This window comes from Fibroporia radiculosa, assembly GCF_000313525.1.
Source record: "Fibroporia radiculosa TFFH 294 genomic supercontigs, scaffold1935, whole genome shotgun sequence".
Classification (NCBI taxonomy): domain Eukaryota; kingdom Fungi; phylum Basidiomycota; class Agaricomycetes; order Polyporales; family Fibroporiaceae; genus Fibroporia; species Fibroporia radiculosa.
In genome coordinates, this window is record NW_012133323.1 from 81,312 (window position 1) to 104,271 (window position 22,960).

General features: G+C 51.3%; 8 protein-coding genes across 8 annotated transcripts; 6 read left to right on the forward strand and 2 right to left on the reverse strand.

Annotated features, from left to right (window-relative positions):
- Window positions 1-121: 121 nt before the first annotated feature.
- Window positions 122-1,589, forward strand: FIBRA_03355 (uncharacterized protein; the record flags this gene model as incomplete). Its single annotated transcript, XM_012325199.1, has 3 exons — window positions 122-176; window positions 265-1,154; window positions 1,215-1,589. The coding sequence occupies 3 exons, from the start codon at window positions 122-124 to the stop codon at window positions 1,587-1,589; spliced, it is 1,320 nt and encodes a 439-aa protein (XP_012180589.1).
- A 280-nt stretch (window positions 1,590-1,869) lies between these two features.
- On the reverse strand, window positions 1,870-4,047 carry FIBRA_03356 (uncharacterized protein; the record flags this gene model as incomplete). The annotated part of the gene is made up of 9 exons (XM_012325200.1): window positions 1,870-2,106; window positions 2,163-2,263; window positions 2,333-2,461; window positions 2,525-3,034; window positions 3,096-3,159; window positions 3,222-3,386; window positions 3,437-3,538; window positions 3,596-3,850; window positions 3,922-4,047. The coding sequence occupies 9 exons, from the start codon at window positions 4,045-4,047 to the stop codon at window positions 1,870-1,872; spliced, it is 1,689 nt and encodes a 562-aa protein (XP_012180590.1).
- Window positions 4,048-4,521: 474 nt separating this feature from the next.
- Window positions 4,522-7,005, forward strand: FIBRA_03357 (uncharacterized protein; the record flags this gene model as incomplete). The annotated part of the gene is made up of 11 exons (XM_012325201.1): window positions 4,522-4,555; window positions 4,676-4,762; window positions 4,824-5,060; window positions 5,121-5,243; window positions 5,295-5,417; window positions 5,466-5,588; window positions 5,642-5,770; window positions 5,823-6,197; window positions 6,256-6,378; window positions 6,431-6,589; window positions 6,641-7,005. The coding sequence occupies 11 exons, from the start codon at window positions 4,522-4,524 to the stop codon at window positions 7,003-7,005; spliced, it is 1,878 nt and encodes a 625-aa protein (XP_012180591.1).
- A 2,289-nt stretch (window positions 7,006-9,294) lies between these two features.
- On the forward strand, window positions 9,295-10,900 carry FIBRA_03358 (uncharacterized protein; the record flags this gene model as incomplete). Its single annotated transcript, XM_012325202.1, has 7 exons — window positions 9,295-9,654; window positions 9,711-9,800; window positions 9,861-10,053; window positions 10,114-10,374; window positions 10,427-10,610; window positions 10,672-10,802; window positions 10,857-10,900. The coding sequence occupies 7 exons, from the start codon at window positions 9,295-9,297 to the stop codon at window positions 10,898-10,900; spliced, it is 1,263 nt and encodes a 420-aa protein (XP_012180592.1).
- Window positions 10,901-11,361: 461 nt separating this feature from the next.
- Window positions 11,362-13,521, forward strand: FIBRA_03359 (uncharacterized protein; the record flags this gene model as incomplete). Its single annotated transcript, XM_012325203.1, has 12 exons — window positions 11,362-11,522; window positions 11,570-11,653; window positions 11,710-12,036; window positions 12,093-12,464; window positions 12,523-12,584; window positions 12,640-12,739; window positions 12,804-12,846; window positions 12,905-12,944; window positions 12,998-13,019; window positions 13,075-13,115; window positions 13,167-13,280; window positions 13,334-13,521. The coding sequence occupies 12 exons, from the start codon at window positions 11,362-11,364 to the stop codon at window positions 13,519-13,521; spliced, it is 1,554 nt and encodes a 517-aa protein (XP_012180593.1).
- An 850-nt stretch (window positions 13,522-14,371) lies between these two features.
- Window positions 14,372-14,667, forward strand: FIBRA_03360 (uncharacterized protein; the record flags this gene model as incomplete). The annotated part of the gene is made up of 3 exons (XM_012325204.1): window positions 14,372-14,433; window positions 14,493-14,592; window positions 14,659-14,667. The coding sequence occupies 3 exons, from the start codon at window positions 14,372-14,374 to the stop codon at window positions 14,665-14,667; spliced, it is 171 nt and encodes a 56-aa protein (XP_012180594.1).
- A 559-nt stretch (window positions 14,668-15,226) lies between these two features.
- On the reverse strand, window positions 15,227-16,827 carry FIBRA_03361 (uncharacterized protein; the record flags this gene model as incomplete). The annotated part of the gene is made up of 7 exons (XM_012325205.1): window positions 15,227-15,267; window positions 15,325-15,455; window positions 15,510-15,693; window positions 15,755-16,015; window positions 16,067-16,259; window positions 16,331-16,420; window positions 16,471-16,827. 7 exons carry the CDS (start codon window positions 16,825-16,827, stop codon window positions 15,227-15,229), a joined length of 1,257 nt encoding a protein of 418 aa, XP_012180595.1.
- Window positions 16,828-21,065: 4,238 nt separating this feature from the next.
- On the forward strand, window positions 21,066-22,857 carry FIBRA_03362 (uncharacterized protein; the record flags this gene model as incomplete). Its single annotated transcript, XM_012325206.1, has 10 exons — window positions 21,066-21,405; window positions 21,460-21,479; window positions 21,538-21,553; window positions 21,601-21,824; window positions 21,876-21,942; window positions 21,991-22,005; window positions 22,059-22,185; window positions 22,243-22,342; window positions 22,393-22,468; window positions 22,517-22,857. 10 exons carry the CDS (start codon window positions 21,066-21,068, stop codon window positions 22,855-22,857), a joined length of 1,326 nt encoding a protein of 441 aa, XP_012180596.1.
- Window positions 22,858-22,960: the final 103 nt, after the last annotated feature.

Consider the following 22,960-nt stretch of genomic DNA (forward strand, 5'->3'; position numbering starts at 1 on the left):
CATTCAAAAGGCGGGGACTCGAGGACGAGAGGCGTTCCGACTGTGACCGCTTCTCGTCCCCGGGCACCCCTTGTACTGACCTGTTCTACTCTCCCCACCCCTTGAGCATACGCTTGAAGCCATGCCAGCGATTCGCCGTTCGCGCCGATTGTCACAGAAGCCGCCTCACGACCCAGGTTAGTCGCGCTCACTGTTTGCCCGCTATTTGCCACTGTGGGTCCGCACTACGTTCGTTCTTACTCACTTGCTTCAAATGGACTACAGAGTTCGAGGAATTTGATGACTACGATCTCCAGGATCTGCAGCTGCTCTATCCCGACCCGGCCGCGCGCGCCTCCCCCGCCCCCTCCTCCGACCCGCCCTCGTCCTCGTCCTCCTCCCCCGCCGACCTTCCCGTCGACCTCTACCCCTCTCCTCCTTCCTCTGCACACGGCGACGACCATGTCTTTGTCCCTCGCTCTTCTCATTCGCGCAAGAAACAGCCGGATCACGTCCCTCGGCCTCCCAACGCTTTCATGCTCTTCCGGTCCGAGCTTTGGGCGAAAGAGAAGATCAAGAAGACTGTTGTCAACGACCACCGCGAGATCAGTCGCATTGCTGGCTCTCTCTGGCGCGACCTCCCTGAAGAGAAACGCGATGTGTACAGGCGCCGTGCCGACCAGGTCAAAGACCGCCATGCTGAATTGTATCCCGATTACAAGTACTCGCCCGCCGGCAAGAAGGCCAAAGGATCGAAGCGTAAAGCTTCCAAGGATACGGATGCTAGTCATGCCCGTTGGCAGACTGTTGCTCGTCTTATGAAGAGTGGCGTGGAAGGAAATGAGTTGGAACGCCAGGTGAAGAAGTACGACGAAGACGGACACGTCGATCTCCCCCCCAGTCCTATCAGCCCCCCTCATCCTCCTCTCCCCACGCCTCGTCCCGCCCTGTCTAAGGGCAAGAGCAGGGCCACGAGAAAGGCACGACTTCCCCAGCCCCCCCAGCCCGATCTCGGGGCTCCGAGCAAGTCTGAGGGCAGTCCTGACCACCAGCTCATCCAAGTCGTTAAAGATGAATTCGAATCTCCCACTTTGGAGTTCACTGACTCTCTACCGGCAGCACAGTCCCCGCACTCTGTTCATCAGGACTCTCCTTTCTGGTCAGGTGATGGTCAGGTATGTGTACTCCGCTTGCTATCCGACCCAAATATGTTCTTACATGTGCGAAAGACGCAGACCAAAGAGCACTTTGATATCGACAGCTCTCGGCTGTACGAACCCTTCCTTAACCACGAGCCCGCGTTCCCGAGTGGCTCCTCTCCGTTGTTCACTAGTTTGGACGATCTCGTGCCCTTGCAACCGACCCCGAATCTCGACACATTGTTCGATATTTCCCTTACGACCACACCCGATCTCTCGCCGTTCCGATATGGGATGCAAGCCGAGTCCTGTATGTCTTCTACTAATATGCTCGGGGGCTGGGCCACTTCCCTCTTCCTGGAGGAGCGAGAGAACATATCTTTCCTGCAATCCACTGTCATGGGTGACGAGCCTAAGATGCTCGAAGAGATGGATTCTCTGCCGTGGTTGAACTTCGACGTCCCGGTCTGACGCTCGTATTCCTTTCGCTCTTCTCTCCCATTCGAATTCGTTCTTCGACTTGCATTTCTCGGACGTTAAGTCACCTATTGATAACCAATGCGTCTGTACACCTTCGTCGTCTTCGCTTGCTTGTTTCAGATGTTATACTTTTGCTTGTCCTAGTTGTCCTAGTTGTTTCTTCTCGTGTTTTCCTCGGTGTATCAAGGGTTCCTGTTTCGTAGCGCACGTCTCAATAATCATATTATTAACTGCATTTTATCGTACGGCAGCTCTACGGATCACTGGCACATCATGTCTTTGCTTTCTTCACAGCCCCTTCTTCATCGATGTCCTGGCTTCGCTTAATACCGGACGCGCCACTCTCAGGCGTGGCCAACCTCCCAGCCGCATATTCGGACTTCAACCATTCCTCGCATTGTTCTTTGGTGCCATCAGGAAATTCCAATTGCCACTGGAGCACGCGGCCGAGCACTTTGCCGGTCCACGGACCGGGATTCGCATCCAGAACCCTGAGGATATCACGACCCTGTCAAGGATCTTATGAGCGAGAGTAAGGTACCGACGCGTAACCGAAAGACTGACGTCAACAATGGTCTTGCAGTCTACCAGACCGGGGGTGCCCACTTCCTCTGCGCGGGAGATAAACGTATTATAGGCTTGTATGCGTTTTTCAGCGGCCGGAGCTTGTTATCAAGAGGGTCAGCGATAATCTCAAGATCTGACAATTGCATGCATGTAACGATAAGACTGACCATCAAGCGCCTCTCGTGTTATATCCCAGAGAGGCACCAAATCCTGGACAAGCGAGAAGAGCATCGAAGTTGACCATGTGATCCCTAGAATTTGGGGCTGATGGACTGATTTATGTCGCAGCAACAAACCTACACACAATGAATTAAGACCTTGGGCATCAGTGGTGACAGCGAAGCCCGAACGCGACAAACCTTGTCGAACTCTCTCCTCGCCGTCTGTGCTTGCTGGCGTCCATGTAGATATGCTCTCACTAAGCACATCCCACGCAGCAAACAGGGCAGGTGTCCCATCCAAATAATGATTTTGTGTCCCAATTTTAAGGCCATCACGGAGGATCCCTTCGATGACCGAGCATCGCTTGCCCTTACGACCTACATAAGTGAGGCCACGATACGGGGTAAGGGCGCATGCTAGCCACACCCGTGCAAGGACTGCGGGATGTTTGGTAACGTCGGCAAGAAGTAAGGGATGTAGTTGGGGGATGAACAGCGAGGATAGTGCGGTTAAGGAGAAATTTTGAGTGTATGACGTGGGAGAGGTATTGCCAAGGAAGAGATTGAGGATGGAGGCAGCTTTGACAGCGTCCTCAGGGGAAGTCGGGGTGCCGGACAAATTTGATTCCAAGGATGGGGGCAGATGGAAGACTGGACCATAGAGGGAGAGGTTGTGGATAAGTTGTATCGAGCGAAGGGGATCTCGACCTATGTGGAGAGGATGTACTAAGCCGCAGAGACCAGAGAAGGCGCAAACACAAATCCAGACCTTTCATCATCTTATTCAGTTCATCACCTACCCGTTCCCTACTAATCTTCGAAACCACTGCTGTCTGTAGATTCGATGAGATAAATTACCCACTCGTTTGCGGATCGCAGCTACGTAAGTCCCTACTTGAATCTCTGGATCTCGTACAGCGTCCTGCAGCTCTGGAACAAGATCGAAACCCAGTCGAGAGGCAAACCTCACGCAGCGTATAACTCGTAGTGGATCGTCCATGAACGTCTCACGAGGTGGAAGGGGAGTACGAATTAATCCATGGCGTATATCTTCCAATCCCTACTTCAGTAGCGTGATTATGATGTTTATAAGTAAAGGCCTCCAAATACCTTGCCGGTACAATCTTCCACAGATCTGGTGTGCACGTTGTAGAAGAGAGCATTGATTGTAATATCTCTTCGCATCGCGTCCTGTAATGGGGTTCCAAAAGTCTATGTGTATCCAACCCTGAGCTCCGAGAATTCATGCCCTCTGCGTGATTGGCGTACCACCTGGGTAGGGATCCGACTCCCAGAGGCATATTCCTCGCTACGCAGGTTGACAAAGTCAAGTTCATACCCAAGCACAGTTGTCCTGGCCGTTTCAAGATGCTTCGATTGCTCTGGATTGCTAGCGATTTTCGTGACGCCCTTAATTTCCAAGCGTTTTTCGTTGTAGCAATACGAAATGAATTTCTGGGCAAAAATCACGCCCATAATATCTTCAAGAGCAACGTCAATATCATTCGATTGCAAGCCTAGGAGCTAAGTGTCGACAAGATACGTTCGACATATGATCAGCGTTGTCCGACATTGCCAGGAAATAATGGGTTTACCTTGTCTCGAACCCACCCGCCCGCGATCCTGCATGAGGTCTGTACACCCTCGGCTTTCATTTCCTCTGCGCATTCATCAAGCAATGTACAGAGTTGGTCCTCTTGGGGAGTAAGCTTGACATCCATCACAGCAGGTACTCGCACGCGACCGGTGAAGCTCCTGGCTATGTGTGGCCGCCTCGCTAGAAGTGACAGTGCGCGTTGGCAAGCAAGCATAAATGTGGAGTTCTGACTCCTGTAAGTCGCGAGTCCAAAATCGACACGACCAAACCCGCGCACGAGTCGAATCTGCAAAGCGTGTACGACTACGTTCTATGTTGTCCTTATGGCGGCGTGCACAAGGCCTTGCGTATGCAACAAAGTAGCCTCTGTATGAAAACCGAGTGAATGCCTGGTGGAACTCGGCTGCAACTTGAGTCAAGCAAGCACTGCAGCAAGCTCGCGGTCATAGGCACTTGCACGTGACCGAATGAGGGCTTCTGATAGGGTGTCAGGTGAACCAAACGACGCATAAACAGCGGAGAGCCCGCAGACTATTCGCTTCGAAGTCTCATTCCATATCATCCTCCCCTCAGACCCCGTCACGGTCCCTTCCAAGCCATGGGCGTCGTTTCGAGCTGCTGCGAGTCCTGTTGTCAGTATTCTCCCTCTTCTTTCCCCCGTTGCGAGGCCCCGCCGGTTGCCATTCAAAGCCTCGGGTTACCCGTTCGATTCTCAGACGATCATCACCACTAACTGTTTCTTCGGTACACAGTTCATTCGCGCAAATCTCAATCATATGAACCATTATTGCTTGAGAATGAGCGGGAGGCAGTGGCAGATCTATTGCAATACCTAGAGAGTGCGTTATTTGGATATCGGTTTCTGCTACGCCTGGTCCTCACTGTATTCGCTTACGGCAGACCGAACGACAACCAACTTCTTCTCGGGATCACCTCTCACCGCGTTGACCACACTCTCGTTTTCTGATAATGTCGACCTCCAGCGGAGCGCGGCTCTAGCGTTTGCTGAGATCACCGAGAAGGAAGTGCGACCCGTGGGTCGGGACACGCTTGATCCTATCCTCTTCCTTCTCAGTAGCCACGATACGGAAGTGCAGCGGGCTGCAAGCGCGGCGTTAGGTAACTTGGCCGTCAATAGTGCGTTGCATCCGTCTGCAAATTCCACACCATGCAAATCTGACCGTGCCATGTCTGCAGCCGATAACAAGCTACTCATCGTAAAGCTTGGCGGTCTGGAACCCCTGATTCGACAGATGTTGAGCCCCAATGTTGAGGTGCAGTGCAATGCTGTTGGCTGTGTTACGAACTTGGCGACACATGGTACGATTGGTTTTCTGCAACCATGCGAGCTCGCCTCAACCTCATCTTCAGACGACAACAAGACAAAGATAGCGAAGTCAGGCGCTTTAGTTCCTCTCACTCGTTTGGCGCGTTCCAAAGACATGCGAGTCCAGCGAAATGCGACTGGTGCACTGCTCAACATGACCCATTCCGGTACGTATCGTCCCATCAGTCATGATGTTAAGTTGACCCTTTGTATAGATGAAAACCGGCAGCAGCTCGTGAATGCGGGTGCAATACCTGTACTTGTGAGCTTGTTGAATTCACCAGATACTGATGTCCAGTACTACTGCACGACAGCTCTCAGCAATATCGCTGTGGATGGTGACTTACATGCCCCTCTGTTCAAATCCGATTGGACTGACTATGATATACAGCTGTAAATCGGAAGAAACTTGCGCAGAATGAGCCGAAGCTCGTGGCAAGTCTGGTCCAACTTATGGATAGTTCGAGCTTGAAAGTGCAATGTCAAGCTGCCCTTGCCCTCCGGAATCTCGCAAGTGATGGTAATGTATCATGTATCTGTCGCAAGGGTCGCTGGCTGATTCTTCGCATCAGAGAAATACCAACTGGAGATAGTGAAGGCAGACGGGCTGCAGCACCTACTACGCCTCCTACAGTCGACTTACCTTCCCCTCATCCTCTCGTCTGCGGCATGCGTGCGCAACGTATCAATCCACCCATTAAACGAATCACCAATCATTGAGTCAGGTTTCCTACAACCATTGATCAACTTGCTATCGTTTAAGGATAACGAGGAGGTTCAGTGCCACGCGATCTCCACCTTACGCAATCTTGCAGCGAGCTCGGAGAAGAACAAGCAGGCTATTGTAAAGGCAGGGGCGATCCAGAGTATCAAAGAGCTGGTGTTGGAGGTGCCCATGAACGTCCAGAGCGAAATGACTGCCTGTGTTGCTGTGTTGGCATTGAGTGGTATGTCGATTCCGTATACGTTTATTAATCGCCAATTATTGATCATTGTTCGTGATAGACGAGCTCAAGGGGCAGCTTCTTGAGATGGGGATCTGCGAGGTGCTTATTCCTCTGACAAATTCGCAGAGCTCAGAAGTGCAGGGCAACAGTGCCGCTGCACTGGGCAATCTGTCATCGAAGGGTCAGAGTCCTCATTATGAACGTGGATGAATATTAACTGATGGTCCGTATAGATGGTCGAACGACTACTGATGACTATTCCGCATTTAACGACGTATGGGACAAACCGGATGGAGGCATGCATCGTTATCTATATCGATTCTTGACCAGTCTGGATGCAACGTTCCAGCACATTGCCGTGTGGACAATTGTTCAGCTGCTAGAATCTGGTGGTACGGAATTAGCTGATAATTAACCTGATCGACTGATTGAGTCTTTTGCAGATCCACAACTGATCAGCAACATCCGCGTGTCAAGTATCCTGATCCCAAATATCCGTCAGCTGGCGGAGACGCGTACATCAACGCCGTCGTCATCGATTGGTGGTACACCACACTCTCATCACTCACAGACACACTCGTATGCGGATACAGAAACTGGTGATGGCCAGGGGGAGATCCAAATGCTCGCCCGACGTATTCTCGACATTACAGAGAGTGATAGCGATGGTGCTATGACGCCCAGCGCCGCGGCGTCGCAACTACAGGCGGCGTCGCTGCGAGAGCATGAGGGGAGTGTCGGTAGGGATCACGAGGAGCTGAGAAAAAGCGTTCGGGAGGCATTCTCGGCCGGATCGTTGGGACATTGAGATATTTATACTGTTATTCGTGGAAGTCAGTTGTGTGACGATGACCCGGATGGCAAGAGATGTTTTCGCTCATGTCCGCCTAGATGTTGACATCCTGCCATATGTGCATTCGCCTTCTTCTCTGTATATGTTGGACATTTCGCCTTCCTGTCTTAGGGTCCGTCCTGGGTGTTGCATTTGTTTATTACCTCCTGCCTCATAGTTCGCCATAATTCGTATTCACTGTCGTCGCACCGCTCGACTTCCAATTCCATAAATATCGCTACGAAGCTAACGAATATGTACGTATGCTACACGTCGAACGGATTCTGTGTCTGGTACCTGGTACATCCAATCGTCAATTTTCAGGACCTGGGATGGTTGCGCACAGGATTGAGCAGCAACAAAGAGTCCAACCATAGCCTTACAATGAATTACAAGACATAGAATCTCCAGCTTAAGGTTTTTCTGCAGATGGCCCTCGGCAGTTTTAAAGACATACATACAGTGTGTAAGTCGTTCACGGGAATTAGCAGAAAACCGAAGAGCGGCCTTCCAATTGTGTTATTGTGCATGTCTGCCCGATTCGAGACCGACCAGGGACCTTCTGATTGGATTATGAAATGGATGTATGCGCAAGGTCGACCGGCGAGATACATAATTAGTGCGATGGGAATGATACGTAAAATGCGAGGAGGAAGCCGCGACGGGGGACCGAAGGAAAAGGGGAAGGGTGGGGAAGGGAGGACTCAGGACTGATAGCAAATTGTATCATACGATTTCATCTTGCTGGAGCCTGCATCATGAAAACTATCATTAATTGTAATAATCAATTTGGATGCCGATAGGAAAGCACAAACCTATTCGCGATATAGAGCTGTTTTGATGAATGTGTGCCGTGGTCAGGCCAACACAGTCACGGAACGACGTTTGCAAACCGTGCTCTTGTGACGAGAGCTCGCCGCATCGGGGCGGCAGAATTCCAACCCGGTGCATACCTGTGTGAGTCTACCTTGGAGAGAAGTCCATCTGTACCTGGCGCGCCCAACTCCATTCCACTGCACACAGTTGTGCAGCCGCATTCGGATATCGACGCCGAGTTGTACATATCTCGGGGACCATGAGGACGCCGGCGGCTGCATCTCTCTTTGACCTCCATGGTATGATCTACGTCAACATCACCCTCAGCTTCGTACTCGCGTCCGTTCCTCATACTCTCATTTGAAACGAGGTGGGAATCACAGGGTATTAAGCGGATGGCAAGCTTTAGGGCATGAGGGGACTTGATATTGGGTAGACGAGGGTAGACGATGTTTTCCTGGGACAGCGAAGGCCAATGTTTGATTTCTTCACGTGAACTGGGCGAGTCGGAGTCATCTCCCTGGCTGTCGTGCTCCACCAACGAATATACAGAAGACGGAAAGGTATTAGAGAACCCTATACTGGAAGAGGAGCTTAAAGTGGGTCCAGAGACAGTAATAGACATGGTGATGACACTGTGTTAGGATGCTGGAGAACAATCGCTATCGTAGTGAGCAGGATAGAGCCGCATTTTATGCACTTTCTCTCGGTGAGGATTTGAAGATACGAAACTGCCTACAAGTCTGGTGTGCTGATATCCGAGCTACATCTGCGAGCAGTGATGGATATGTTGCAATTAGGACCAACCGCTCATGACGGATATCCACATCTGCTACCGAGTTGTTGGTCCCGCCACCAACGAGGATGTCCTTCACAGAGCATGCAAGAGCCTGAATACCAAGAAAATGTGAAAGTAGAAGATAACACACCAAGTACCATGACGAACATGACCAGTGTTCTCATTGATTATATGCGTAGTCAATTCTGACCTAGCATGAATCTGACAGTGGATTGTGCTCGAACAGCGAGGAACGCACTCGCTACCTTTGCGATGATATGTTGCTATTGTGTGAGCATACTAATATCTCACAAGTGCATTTTCCGCCGGATGCGGTTTGGTGGAAAGGCAAGTGGAGGTCGAGGATACCCGGCTATTTCCGGGATATGGGATCGTGTGGCTCACGCGTCGGCCACTCGACTTTGTCCTGTGCGCCATGTTGTCCGCAGGGTGCAGCCACGGCTGCGATGGAGTTCGGCCACTGTGGCCGCCCTCCACACCACTGTCGCATGCCTCGCCGTTCCATTGCCGTGTGCGCGCTCTGTCCTTCGCTTGGCCTCCCGCTTTGTCTGCTCTCTCCATATAACTCCACACCTCGAGGGCTGCGCTCAAACTCTTTCTCCACCGTCGCTCCTTCAGTTTCTCTCTCACTTTCACTTTCCCGCTGTGCCATGTACCGCTGTCTGTCTCTGCTGCTTTTCCTTCTCGTCAACACCGCCCCTTCCGACGCCAGTATCTTTGCCCGGGGATCCAAATCCGTCTTGCGTGCCGCTAGCCGCGCACGTCATCATGCGACGGGTCGAAGCGCTGGACTGGTCCGGGACCTGAAGTTAGCATACTCCGGTGTGTTTGTGAACCAGTATGCTGCCGATGAGCCCAGTTCTGGCAGGATGTATTGCGTCAATGTGCCAGGAAATCAATCCATCTTGGATCACGGCAGTCCGTCTGCGACGGGAACCGTGACTTCTGCAGCGTCTGCTCCTACTAGCAGTGCTGTTGCATCCTCGCCTTGGAAGCTCACCCAGAGCTATGTAAGTCTCCTTCTCACACGAGCCGCTTCCCACAGAGATCTGACGGCATAGAGCAGGAAGGCGACTCGTTCTTTGCAGGATGGACGTTCTTCACATACGTCGATCCGACTGGAGGCAACGTCGATTATGTTGACGGGAGTGCCGCGGTAAGTTGTCTCTGCTTCTGCTCGATCGATCATGGGGTAACGTTTAGCGGACCACAACAGCAATCTGCGAATCTTACAGGTATCAACAGCGCGGGCAACGCATACCTGAAAGTGGACACGACACCTGTAGTGTCGGGGAATCGGCAGAGCGTCCGCATCACGACGGACTATACCTATACTGGCGCATTGGTTGTTCTCGATGCTGTGCATATGCCCACTGGCTGTGGCACCTGGCCCGCTTTCTGGTCCAATGGTGCGCTACCCGTCTGACTGACGTATGCTTATAATAATGTAACCCGCCTGCTTCTTATAGGCCCAAATTGGCCTGATGGTGGCGAGATTGACATCGTCGAGGGTGTGAACGACTATACGAATGACCAGGTTACGCTTCACACTACGACAGGTTGTGCACTTCCGACCTCAAACTCCACTGCACTCGGAATCTCTGGCACCCTGGTGAGCTCAGTGGACTGCTCTGTAGCAGGTACAGGCGATACTGGATGTGGTATTCGCGCCAACCAGACGAACTCTTTCGGCGAAGGATTTAACGCCATTGGAGGGGGTGTGTATGCTAGTGCGTGTTTTTGCTTGGATGCGCTATGCTACCATACTGACGACCTGTCTAGTGCAATGGGATAACAGCGGGGTATCTGTGCACTTCTTTACGCGGAGTACAATCCCCACGGATATAACTGCTGGTGCACCGCAGCCCTCCGGATGGGGCACGCCCATCGCCAACTTTCCAGCGTCGTCATGTAATCCGTCTCAGTTCTTTTACAACCATTCTGCCATCTTTGATACTACGCTGTGGTGTGTAGATTCTTGGACCCTGCATCTGAATGTGCTAATGTATTTGTGTGCTTCATTCCAGTGGGGCATGGGCAGGAGATGACTGGGGCGACGCTGGTGTGCCAGGGCAGGCGCAGAGCTGTGCACAGCGGACGAACACGTCGACGTGCCAGGAGTTTGTCGCGAACAATGGTGCTGCTTTCGACGAGGCTTGTGAGTTTTGCGGTCTTGTATCTCATTGGCGTGTGCTTATGCGTGCTTCTCTAGATTGGGAGGTCAAGAGTGTCAAGATCTACCAGACAACCTCATAGGCTTCGCGCGTCTCACGAATCGCTTATTTGTGTATGCGCTAGCCTTCTTTTCCGATGTCTGGATGTATTACATTGCCAGAAGTCGTACTGCTGTATGCGACACATGTATCGTTAGCTTATCATCATATCAGGCCCACGACAATGACATTGTTATCATCATAGACCGATATGCGCGGATTGGTACCTGTCAGATACCCGCTTTGGGCAACGCGTACTATTTTGTACTACCTAAGCGGTCTTGCGAACGCGAACGCGACTTGACGCGTCTCACGTGGTGAGCCGCGCGCGCGTGACCGCGCGTAGGCCATTGTTCAACGATCTCGGTTGATCTGCTTCCGCCACCTGTGTGATCGTGTCTAGTGCATAGGTCTTGGCCGCCGGCCTTCGAGGTGGACCCACAACCGGACCGCGCGCATTGAGCACGGGCGACCTTGTCTTCAATACTAGCCACGTCGCAGGCGATGAGCAAAGGCGGCGGCCCGCTAGGAGCTGCTCCAGTCACATCGCTGTACCCACTCTCCCCCGCAGCAGACGCTCTGACAGCTCGCTTTCAGCGCTTTCAATGCACAAAGCCCTCGGAGGAAGGTGAAGTCATCCCGGATAGCGAGGAGGAGAGATTGCGGTATGTTGTTTTTCGTACGAATGTTCCGCATTCTGAACAAGTGTCAGCCCGTCCACACAGCATGAATCGAAGTTGCCCGGCAGGCGATACTCTAATGTCATTGAGATATCGTCAGACGAGGATGACGTGCCGTGAGGTTTCTTTTATGATCATGCGGGTATTGAAGCTCTAAGTAGCTGCTGCACAGAACATGTGCGCGCCCACGTCTGTGCCCTCGGACACCAAAAGCGAATGACTTTGCTACCCCTCGCCGACGTCGTATACGTATACTCAACAGTCCAAGCTCTGACAAGAATGTAGAGACGAAGCCTGCAATACCCCGCAAGCAGGGCAAGGTATCATGTACCCCGGTAAAGCCTACTGAAGTTGTCATCGACCTGACTTACAGCTCCCCGGATGAGGACGAGGATTCTCCGGCCAAGCGTCAGAGTACAAAACGCAGCGTGCTTGTGACACCTTTATGCGTGAACGACAGTAATGAAAATAACGACGACGACGGTGCGATACTCGTATTGTTAGTGCTCCACCAAACGGGGTGGTATGAAGCTGACCGATTTCTATGGACCCCAGAAATGAGCCTCCGCGGGCACGCAAGCCCATTATGCGCGTTCGGATTGACGACGAACCCAATGCGGATCCTTTTGCCGCCTGCACTCCCGTCTCACGCGCGCCGTCAGACTCAGACTCAGAGTCTGACCCCAAAGCAATAGCGCGCGTGTCGAAGCGCGCCCCCGCATCTACTCCGCAGAAGAAAACAGGCAGACCACCCCGCCTGACTAAGAAGGCGCTGGCTGCAGCAGAGCAGGCGAGGAGGGAGAGCTATGCCCGTGAACTGTTTGACGAGCTGAACCATGAAATTTTCGAAGGCGGCATTCCGTCTGAGACGCAGCTGAAATGGAGCAACAGATTGCTTACGACGGCCGGTAGGGCAAGGTGGCACAGGTAAGGCACCGTTCGCCGCCGCTATCTGCTTGCGCTCAATGCGCTGATGTCGCGTCAGATCGAAAGATGGTGTACAAACCTCGGAGATTGAGCTTGCCACTAAAGTTCTTGACTGTGATGGTGCGTGAGGAGGGCTTTACACCAAGTTTGCACTCTAAATATCCTTTGCGAACAGAGCGGATCCGAAATACGCTGTCGCACGAGATGTGCCATCTCGCATGCTGGATCATAAACGAGAATCCAAAAGAGGCGCATGGACCTACGTTTCAAAAATGGTGAGTCACTCGATGGGCTAATGGCCGTGAGAAGCCGCTGAATTGGGCTGGGGTGCGTTGATAGGGCAAGAGATGTCATGAGAGCGCGCCCAGAGATTGAAGTTACGGTGAGTCTTCGCTCCTGGTTTGTGGGTGTGTTTCCTCTTCCCAATGTTGTGGTCGCAGACCCGACACGATTATGAAATCACGTACAAGTATCAATGGAGTGAGCTCTGAACCTGTCTTTTCATGTTATGTACTGAAAAAACTCTTGCACAGAATGCCAACAATGCGATAAAATGTAAGTCGTTTTAGGGCACGTATAGGTAAACACCCGATGACATGCATTCCCCCAGCTATGGACGTCATAGCAAGTCCATTCGGCCGGACGAATGCGGTATGTCGAACGTTCTTCATATTCCTCGAGTCTGATGTATTGTAAACATAGTCTGCGGCGCATGTAACGAGGGCAAGTTAATTCCACTCTTCGACACTCCACAGCGGGCGCCTCGGACACCGAAGAACAAGGCGGGTAGCCAGCTAGCCGCCTCGAAAAGTCGCGGTTCGCGCTCTCCTATGATCATATTCTGCCGACAGAATCTAATGAGTATTCAGATTCCCCTTTGGCCGTACCTTCGCCGGTTGGCGACGCAGACGCCGTGGACGTGCAGGACACGCCCGTACGTTCGCGCTCTGGCCTTGCGAGCTTGCCCGAGTCTCTCGTGCGTGCGGGAGATTCGGATATTGAGACCTTAGCGCACGTCTTTGGTGCTATTTCTATTACGAGCGATAGGAGTGCTTGAGGGCGATTTGAGAGGGACCTCAGGGTGTTACGTCGGGTTCTTTTAGGTCCAATGTGATTCAGGATATTTGTGAAACGCGATCTACTCCAATCACGCACTTTAGCTCATCTCAGTATAGTATGTTCGTACTAATGATATATGACAACCAAAACATCTACTCGCTAGTGTTTGGATGGATATCCACGCATGCGACGGTGGGCCGACTAGCAGGACAGTGTCAGGATTTCAATTTGATCTTGCTAGGAAGGGCACAAATAGAATGTTGCAGGTGGGTTCGAACTCTTGCATCCAATTCCACTGAGGTGTGGTATGATCTGGAAAACAGCACCACTCTGATTCTGAGACACCTCTCTACATGCAAAACAAATAATCTCAACACCATCTCAATCTGCAATTGGTTGTTCCTCATGATCCCAAACCTTAAGTAGATAAAAATTCAAAGAAACTAGCCCACCGCGAGGGTCGAACTCGCAGCCTTCAGATCACATGACCATGTTCTAACCCCGAGATTATCCCGGAGAACCCGCCTTAAGAGTCTGACGCTCTATCCGATTGAGCTAGGCGGGCGATACATCCGCTTGCTCAAAACCACAACATATAGCCAAGCGCGAGCTTATGGCGCACGCGCCACGTCACATGAGGTCGGCGATAGCCGAGGACCTACCTGAACCTTATTGCTTCAGCCACTATACAGAACAACGCGATACTGTTCCCCATCCGTCGACAACGGCAAGTCGATACATTAACCCCGGGCAAGGTATGCTGTCGTTGCTAACATCATAAGCAACGGATATTTTTGACATTAGCCTCTGTCAGTGCACGCTCCCAGTACCCTCAAGAACCCTTCAAAATGACCCACGACGCCGTTTGGTTCTCCCGCCCTCGCAAGTACGGAAAGGGCAGCCGTCAGTGGTAAGCACTACGCCCGGATGAGCCACAAGATAGGAGGAGACTCATGAGATCGCTTGCAGCCGCCTCTGCGCGCATCAGGCTGGTCTCATCCGCAAGTACGGCCTTGACCTCTGCCGTCAGTGCTTCCGTGAAAAGTCTGCTGCCATCGGGTTCAACAAGGTGCGTTCATTCCCTTGTCAGTTGTCCTGCTCTCAGTTGCCTGATGACATCCTATCTGAATGGCAGACACGATGATTGTCGCACTTGCATCCTACTCGCCGCTTTCTCGTGTCGCATTGTTCCCGGTTTTCTTTGCATCTTCAAAATGACTTCGTATTTGTATGCAATATGATATGCTGAGCAAGAGATGTTTCCGCATGCAAACCTGCATCGATCGGACTTACATGCACACGAGTGTTCGTTAAACTTCAACGCCACTGGCCGACCATGATTGATCAATCCTCCAGCACAAATTATTCTCAGGTACATGATGAATTGCAGAATGATCGACCATATTCACCCGATGTGATACATATGCTTACGACTTCGCACAAGCCGAAATCTATGAACACCACCAACGTACACAGCTTCTATGAATACAGCGCCTGGGGGCATAATATAGTTTGTCCGGGGTATGACATGCATCGTGTATTGTGACCCTGTTGTTCCTGTGAAAGTCAAGGTTGACCAACGGTATGAAACCCTATGTAATGACGTCTAGTGGTTGGAGCAGATGGGGATGGCCGACAGGCGGCGAATGTGCTAGTCCCGCTTAGCGGAACTAATGCAAGACCATGTTATACTGTCAATCTTCTCAACTCGTCTGGTAAATCTTCACGCTCAGGACTTCCCAGTCTATACAGATCAGTCAGCATCAATGCGTTGTCATTATGAGCGTGGAGAGAAACTTACAGGCTTCAGCAAACGCTGCACCATTATTCTGGACGTATTCCGAACATGACGAAGTGCCTGTGATCTGAGCACAGCTTTCTGATTGACCTGGCACTCCGGTGTCGTTCCATACGTTCCCTGCCCATTGGCCGCTTTAAACAGAGATGTTAGCATACGCACAACATCGGCAAAACCAAGGAACGTACCACAGTGTGGTATCAAAAATTGCAGAGTGATCATAAAAGAATTTCGAGGGGCTGCAGTCCGTCGCAGGCCAGTCGGCCATTGGTGCGCCCCAGCCCGATGGCTGGGGTGCGCCGGCGGTGATATCAGATGGAATGCTGCTACGGGGGAAGAAATACACGGATATGCCACTGTCTTCCCATTGCACTGTGCACATCAATGAATATACGATTCCTTAAAGAAGTGGAGTATGGCATAGCAAACGTACTTGCATATACACCACCGCCGATCCCGTTGAAACCTGCACCGAACGAAGTATTCGAAGTCGAGCGGACCCCACAACCTTGATTACCGGTTTCCGCGGCAGCACAATTAGTGCCCCCAACTACAGTCCCTGTAATGCCGAGCACGCTGCTATTGGCAGAAGGGATCGAGCAGCCGGGATTGGTATGGATGGTCGCCTGGTTATTCGTATACGTGTTCACGCCCTCAACAATGTCAATCTCCCCGCCTGCGGGCCAATTGGGACCTGTAAACTTAGATAAGTATGCATTGCAGGTGAATTTGTATGTCCGCGCACCATTACTCCAGAACGCCGGCCATGTACCACATCCAGTAGGCATATGCGACGCATCGAGCACGACAAGTGCTTCGGTGTATGTGTAATTCGTCGTGATTCGCACACTAGGTCGATTGCCCGAGACTTTAGGCGTGGTGTCCACACGCATGATGGCGTTCCCCGCGCCGTTGATGGAAGTGAGGTTCGTGCTAGTCTGCACAAGCGAGATGTGAATTTAGTGAAAGGTCTTAACCGAGATCAGGGGCGAAGAAGAAAGGGACGCACCGCCGTGCTCTGATCGACATATTGTACAGTTCCGTCGGTGGGGTCGGACGCGGTGAAAAATGTCCAGCCATCGAAGAAGGAATTTCCTTGCTGCCACGCGGTGAGCACTCGAGGCGGACCCGCGTCAATGGTACACGTACGTATTCCTGCTTCAGCTTCCACGGCGAGGAGGCCGCTGTGCTAGTCGCACTGGATGCCGAGGCCGACGTTGTCCCGGATGCCTTGGTCCCGCCATTGCCGGTCAAGCTAGTGTTCATAGCCTGATCTGGGTCGATGACGCAGTAGACATGTTGCGTACCACTGTCCGCTTGCTCGACCAAGATGCCGGAGAGTGCGCGTCGGAGGTCGTGGGCCAGCCCGGAGCTGCGTTTGACGGCGTGACGGTGAGCTGAGCCGATGCCATGGAGGAGGTGATCTGAGCCCCGAGAGAACAGGCTGGCGTGGGAGGGCAGTGCGCTGGCAACGAGGTAGAGGATGAGAGGGAGATGGAGGTACATGGCGGTTGCCTGGAGAGGTGAGAAAAGGGGAAGAGAGGTCGGGAGTGGGGATAGATGGGTTGAAAAGTGCCCGAGGCTCAGCCTGGTGCTGGCAGATGGAAGGAAAGAAAAGTCGCCGGCGGACTGGTCCGAAATGAGGGCAGCAGAGAAAAGCAATGCAGGCTTATCAACTTGTCCGCAGCGGGTGGAGCTCTCCTCAAGGCCGCAACGCGAGCAGCGTCGCCAGAGCCAATCAGCACCCCTCGGCACGACCGCTACACGAGGCCATTGTCCCATCCGCTGTTTGGCTCATCGCCGTCCTTGCTTTGTCTACACACTAGCTCGTCGCATCGCATCGAGAGCGAGACCGTCGCCAACGTAGGGACCCAGTCGTCGAGCCTGCGTCGTGTTTATCCACGCCGAGAGTGCCAGTGAGAGACAAGACCGTTTGTGCCGCTGATCGACGTTGCCCATAAAAGGTGAGACGCTCGATCTAGGTGCATTCCCAGGACACTCACTCGCATGCAAAGAGTTCGAAGTTCATATTCATCCTATGCCAATCAGCCCGGATCTCGTTTCATTGTCTATGAAGCGGCCATGGCTCCTGCGAGCTCGTGAATCCTCTTCATTCCCGTTTTCCGAACGTTCACGGAAGAACAGGTCAAAGAGACGCCCGCACGGAAGCAGATCAGACTCGTGAGTGGACTGAACATCATCTCTCCACATCCCGTTGTTCTACAGGTCCGAAACATGCCCAGAGCTCAAGCTCAAGCTCGACACACCATGGCTTACTAAACAACTTTTCACGTTGACAACAAGCTGGACGACTACACCACGATCGCCGCTAATAGCCTGCTGGAAAGCAGGCAGGCCGGTAGTTTCAAATTTCACCACCCAACGAACGGTGGTTCCGCTTTCTCGTTGAATCTACATCCGTGATTCGGCCAAGTCTCTTTGTGCGGGAATGTTTTGATATCACTCCCAGGGTCATTACAGAGCCCGTATGAGCAACGTGCAAGGCAGCTGGGAGCTTGACTACGGAAGCGGAGGTATTACCACCCTTCAAAGTTCACTGGCACGCGGCTCGGAAAACTGGCTTATCCTCTTTCAAGGAGCGTTTAAGTAAACTCACCAACAACGTGGCAGAGCCCTCCGCACTAGCACGGAAAGCTAGATATGCCCACATCATGGCCCCTGAACTTATCTATGGAGATGGACTGTCTCTATCGTACGCTCTCTGATGTGGGTTGTAGGGCTTGCGCGTCATGCTCTTTTCGGCCATGTCTTTCTAAAGTCCCCACGCGTTTGCAACGTCCTCGTTTTGTTCGACCGCCTAAAATGCTCCACTTAATTTTCTTCCGCTGCTCTTGCTTTCATTCTACTATCCACAGTGACTTGCAGTACTCTCTACTCCTTCGGGCTATGCTAGCTGATCATTCCTCTTTAGTCAGTTGCGAGAATCGGCACATATCTAGGTAACAAATGCAGCTACGATACTTTGGATATAAGTACGGTGGCTGCTTCCACAAGCAACATTCACGACGGAGGTGAATGGCAAGTCCATAATGGTTTTTCGATAGGCTTTCAACATGCTACTAGGACTATATCTATGTTGCATTGAGCGCATATACAGTGCGCTTAAATTCAGTTTGATCAGCTTCCTCTGATATCTGTCAGAACTCAGGTTGTCTCAGTTTTGGTGGTGCTGTGAGGTTGAACAGGACAGGCTATCATGGTGAGGAAGGCGACTGTTTGAGCGACGGTAACGTTCTATGCCAGAAATTTGAGATACTCTGATGACCCGTCGTATCGATATAAATGATCGCCATTAAAGTTGCGTCAGCAGTCATGCGCAAGGTTTATTGCCGGCGTAGTGGATCTCAATTGTATGGGTCCTACTCCAACAACTATGCAAGTGAGTTGCCGGTAGATATCGACCATTGAACACTCATTCTCCTTTGGCTTCTATGTATATCTTTGATTTTAGATGAGCCTGCTTCATAAATACGATATAGATTCTATGTATTTGCCAAATTTAATCACAAGCTGATGTTACTATTTCCAGACCGGTATCATAATCACTTGGATCGAGAGTGGGCGAAAGTCTTGACCTCGTCAGCGCCGACCTGTGGTTTCAGCTTGACATCGGACTCGGAGAGCCATGCTAACGCCCCCGCAGGAGTGGACTAGGTCGTTCGAACGGAAATCATCTGATCATTTCGGGGTGAGGAGCACCGTGCCAAGAGTCGACAGTTATCCCCAAGCAACAGAGTTCGCTCAGGTACACGTCCATTGTATTCTGGTTTTTCTCTATCGATGCGGAAGCAGCCTGTGTACCCACTCGCCGAGACGTCTTCCAATCGTTCTAGCGACCGCGGAGGTCAGTCGTCGTCCTTTGCGCGCCACTAACACCTTACTGCACTTTGGCACAAGGCCATTTCTTTTTTTGTCCCAATTCGTCTCAGGCATGCCTATAAAAGATAGCAGAACTTGTGCGGTCGTGTCAGAACGCGACGACACAACCCCAAGATGCTTCGCACACTCACACCTATCTCTCTCTCCGCAGTCCTTGCTTTTGCGGGTATGGCTGCAGCGACTTGCAGTGCCCCCTACTCCCTCGCTTTATGCTGCCTGAGTCTCGGACCTTTCAGCGATAATGCGTATGTGTGGAACAATGAATGCGGAGAATATGTTCAGGACGAGAGTGTCATAGTTGCTGCCGGGTGTGGCGATCAATTTGGAAGTGGCGAATGGTAGGCTGTCGATATTCACAGAGATCTGTGCTGCGACGCGTTGTGATACTTACGATAAATGAATTTATGCAGCTATGAAGATATGTATGTCGCATGCTGCGTCGGGTACATGCCAGGTAAGTGCATACTAAATCTCAAGAAAGCCATAATTACTGAAGTCCCTGCATAGGCTGTCCTAGTGAAGATGGTGCCGTCGGGTTGAATTGCACTGGATATTACTACGAAGGATGACCATCTCATAATGACGATCCGCACTGGTATGACACACAGTCTGCGTGATGATTTTTAGTTGTGGAATAAGACTGTCGACCCGGATGGGCTGATATTGTACTTACTACTTATGTATCAGCATATGTCAATCGAGGGGGCTATCTGCTATATGTTTGAACTCCACACCAAGCTATCAACTGTCAGGATGATATGGGCATCTACATTAGAAACGACCACTCTAATGGCGTATATTGTTTCACATCTTTTGTCGGTACCTCGCCCTGTATGTCAGAGTTAGAAGGCTTTATTGACCCTGGAACCCCCAGACATCTAGCGTTTCTCGGGGGTCTTGCGGACGGCATATATAGAGCAGGACACACTCACCCCGTCATCCGTACTTAACAGCCATGCGTATCAAATTTTCGTTAGTAGTCGTGGTCGTTCCTCTTGCTTTTGGACAAGCCGAAGGCGCATGCCCCGCGGAACGCCCCATCTCCCTCTGCTGTATGAGCCTTGCGCCATTCAGCAGTGATCTATACCTCTGGCAAGATGTCTGCGATGTCACTGTCCCAGATGAGAGCCTTCTCACAGCCAGTGGGTGTGGAGCTGACCTCCCCTGGTAAGCAGAAATGCTATTTCCTCGGCGACATATTATTGACGCAAAGCTGCAAGTGGGGACCCAGGATATACCGATTTGTATGACGTATGCTGCGCAGAATATCTCTGTGAGAACTATCCTTTTAAATAGTTCCCAATGCTAAATAGGCTTGCTGCCATGCGATACTCAGCCTGTCCTTCTGCGACTGAAGACGGATCATATGCTTACAACTGCACGGGGACGTATCTGGAGTAGACGGGCGACCCATCAGGAGATGGTGTAGTTGGGACAAAATTATACTGATTCTGAGTAATCGGTTGTTCATGGTGTACTAGACCAGCTTTGAGCCTCGACTATCTCCAGTCCTGCGGCAGGTTCGCAAAAGTTTCTGAGAAAACACATAGCCTGTCAATCGAGCCCATACATTTCTAAATGTTCGAAGTAGCGGATGAATACTTGTCCCCCCATTATGTCGCGGTCCCAGGAGTGGATGTGCCCAGCGAGAGCCATTCAAGTTGACCAAAGTTTACTGACATGCTAGTTCGGACTCGACTCGGAGCACTGACCAACTTAAAGTAGCAAGTGCGATTACCAAAAGCGGGAAGAAGACTGACGTGGTCGGTATCACGGGTTTAGCGCGCTTGTGGCAATCACAATTCTGAGTTTGAGACTTTTGAGGCTTGTCCTTTTGCATTTGAATGCCCTCTCCGGAACAACCACGACGGCGTCGTGGGCCACCTAGCAAACAAGCAACGTCAGAAGACGAAGATATGCCACCTAGAGCACTGGCGACCTCACTGGAAAGCATCACCATACAGCCACGGACTCCCAAAACGCCACGAAGCGTCCATCAACGATGGAATTCTGTGGACGTGAGTGCCGTGGACGAAGTGGAGCTCAGCCTTCTGCAAGAGGACGAACGGAGAGAGGCGGAAGCGGGCCTCTTTGACGGAGATGAAGAGGAGCGCGATCGGACGGCGGTCAAGCGACCAATGTCGACGCGGGACAAAAAAGCGATTGTCCTACTCATCGTTCTTTGTATGTATTGTTACACTGTCCAAGATGTCCACTCATACGGTCTTTTGTATCAAGATTTAATACAAGGGTTTCCGGTGAGCATATGCAAGACGTTCTCTCGGTATTTATACTCACTTCTGTTCACTTTTGTAGTTGGGACTAGCCTTAGGTATTTCTTTGCTGTACATGTATTTTGTGTCGCTGAATTTTGGACAGGTTCCCTCCCATTCCTTCTTAGAGAACATCTATCTTATTCGCAGCTGGCTATTTTCTCACTCTCGAGTTATCCATATTCGCTCAAGCTTTTATGGTCCCCCATCGTTGACTCTGTGTACTTTCGCTCCGTTGGACGCCGAAAATCATGGATCATTCCTATGCAACTGTTGGTTGGCACCATCATGGTTGCACTGTCTTTCCGTGCGGATGAGATGATGAACAAGGTCAGAACTAACGTTTTATATGCCATTCCCCACTCATATTGAATATACTAGCCTGATGAGTACATTCATGTACTGACAGCGGCGTTCACCGGTTTGGTTCTGTTGTCTGCTACCCAAGGTTCGTGCACTTCAATTGGCTTTGATTGGGTGCTGATGTCCAATACAGATATTGCCGTTGACGGTAAGGCGCAAGCGAAGGATGACATATGAGTTAGCTTGACCTTCGTCTCATAGGCTGGGCTCTCACTCTTCTATCTGAAGAAAACTTACCTTACGCATCGACATCCCAGACTATTGGGCTAAACACCGGATATTTGATGTCCTACACAGTCTTTTTAGCTTTTAATAGCGAGGCCTTCGCGTGGGTCTATTTTAGTTCCTACTTGTTCATGTATACTCATATTCAAATTTTATATAGCGCAAAATGGGGAGTTCCCAGGTTAACGTTAGGCGGATATCTGCTTTTCTGCGGCGTTATGTCATATGCTGTGACTGTATGGATACTCTTCAAAAAAGAGGTTCGTCGTTTCTGTGTCTTCCTCAAGGTCATTCCACTGAGGGTATCTAGGACAAAGAAACCACGGATGTGGACATTAGTATCAAGTCCGTCTACATGACGATGTGGACTATTTGTAAATTGAAACGTACGTTCATGCAAGCACGGGTGATACTACAACTGACTCATATAACAGATGTACAAACGCTCCTTATCGTACATCTCTTTGCCAAGATTGCCTTCCAAGCGCACGATGCTGCTACATCGCTCAAGATGGTAGAGAAAGGCCTTGGACGAGAAGATTTGGCCATGGTTGTCCTGATAGATTTTCCTTTCCAAATATTCAGTGGCTGGCTAGCCGGAAGATGGTCTAGAGGAGACAAGCCTCTCCGCCCTTGGATTTACGCTTACTGGCCGCGATTGGCGCTAACTGCCATAGCGGGTCTGATGGTATACTACTTCCCGAAGCCTCCAATTGCGACATGGTTCTTCGTCCTAATCGTAATACAGGCCGTCACTTCATCATTCGCCGCGTAAGCTCAGATTTCTTGTATGGATTCACGTCTCTTTTTCATACTGGTCCATGTAGCACCATTCAGTTTGGCGGTATGGCGGCTTTCCACAGCCGCGTCTCGGACCC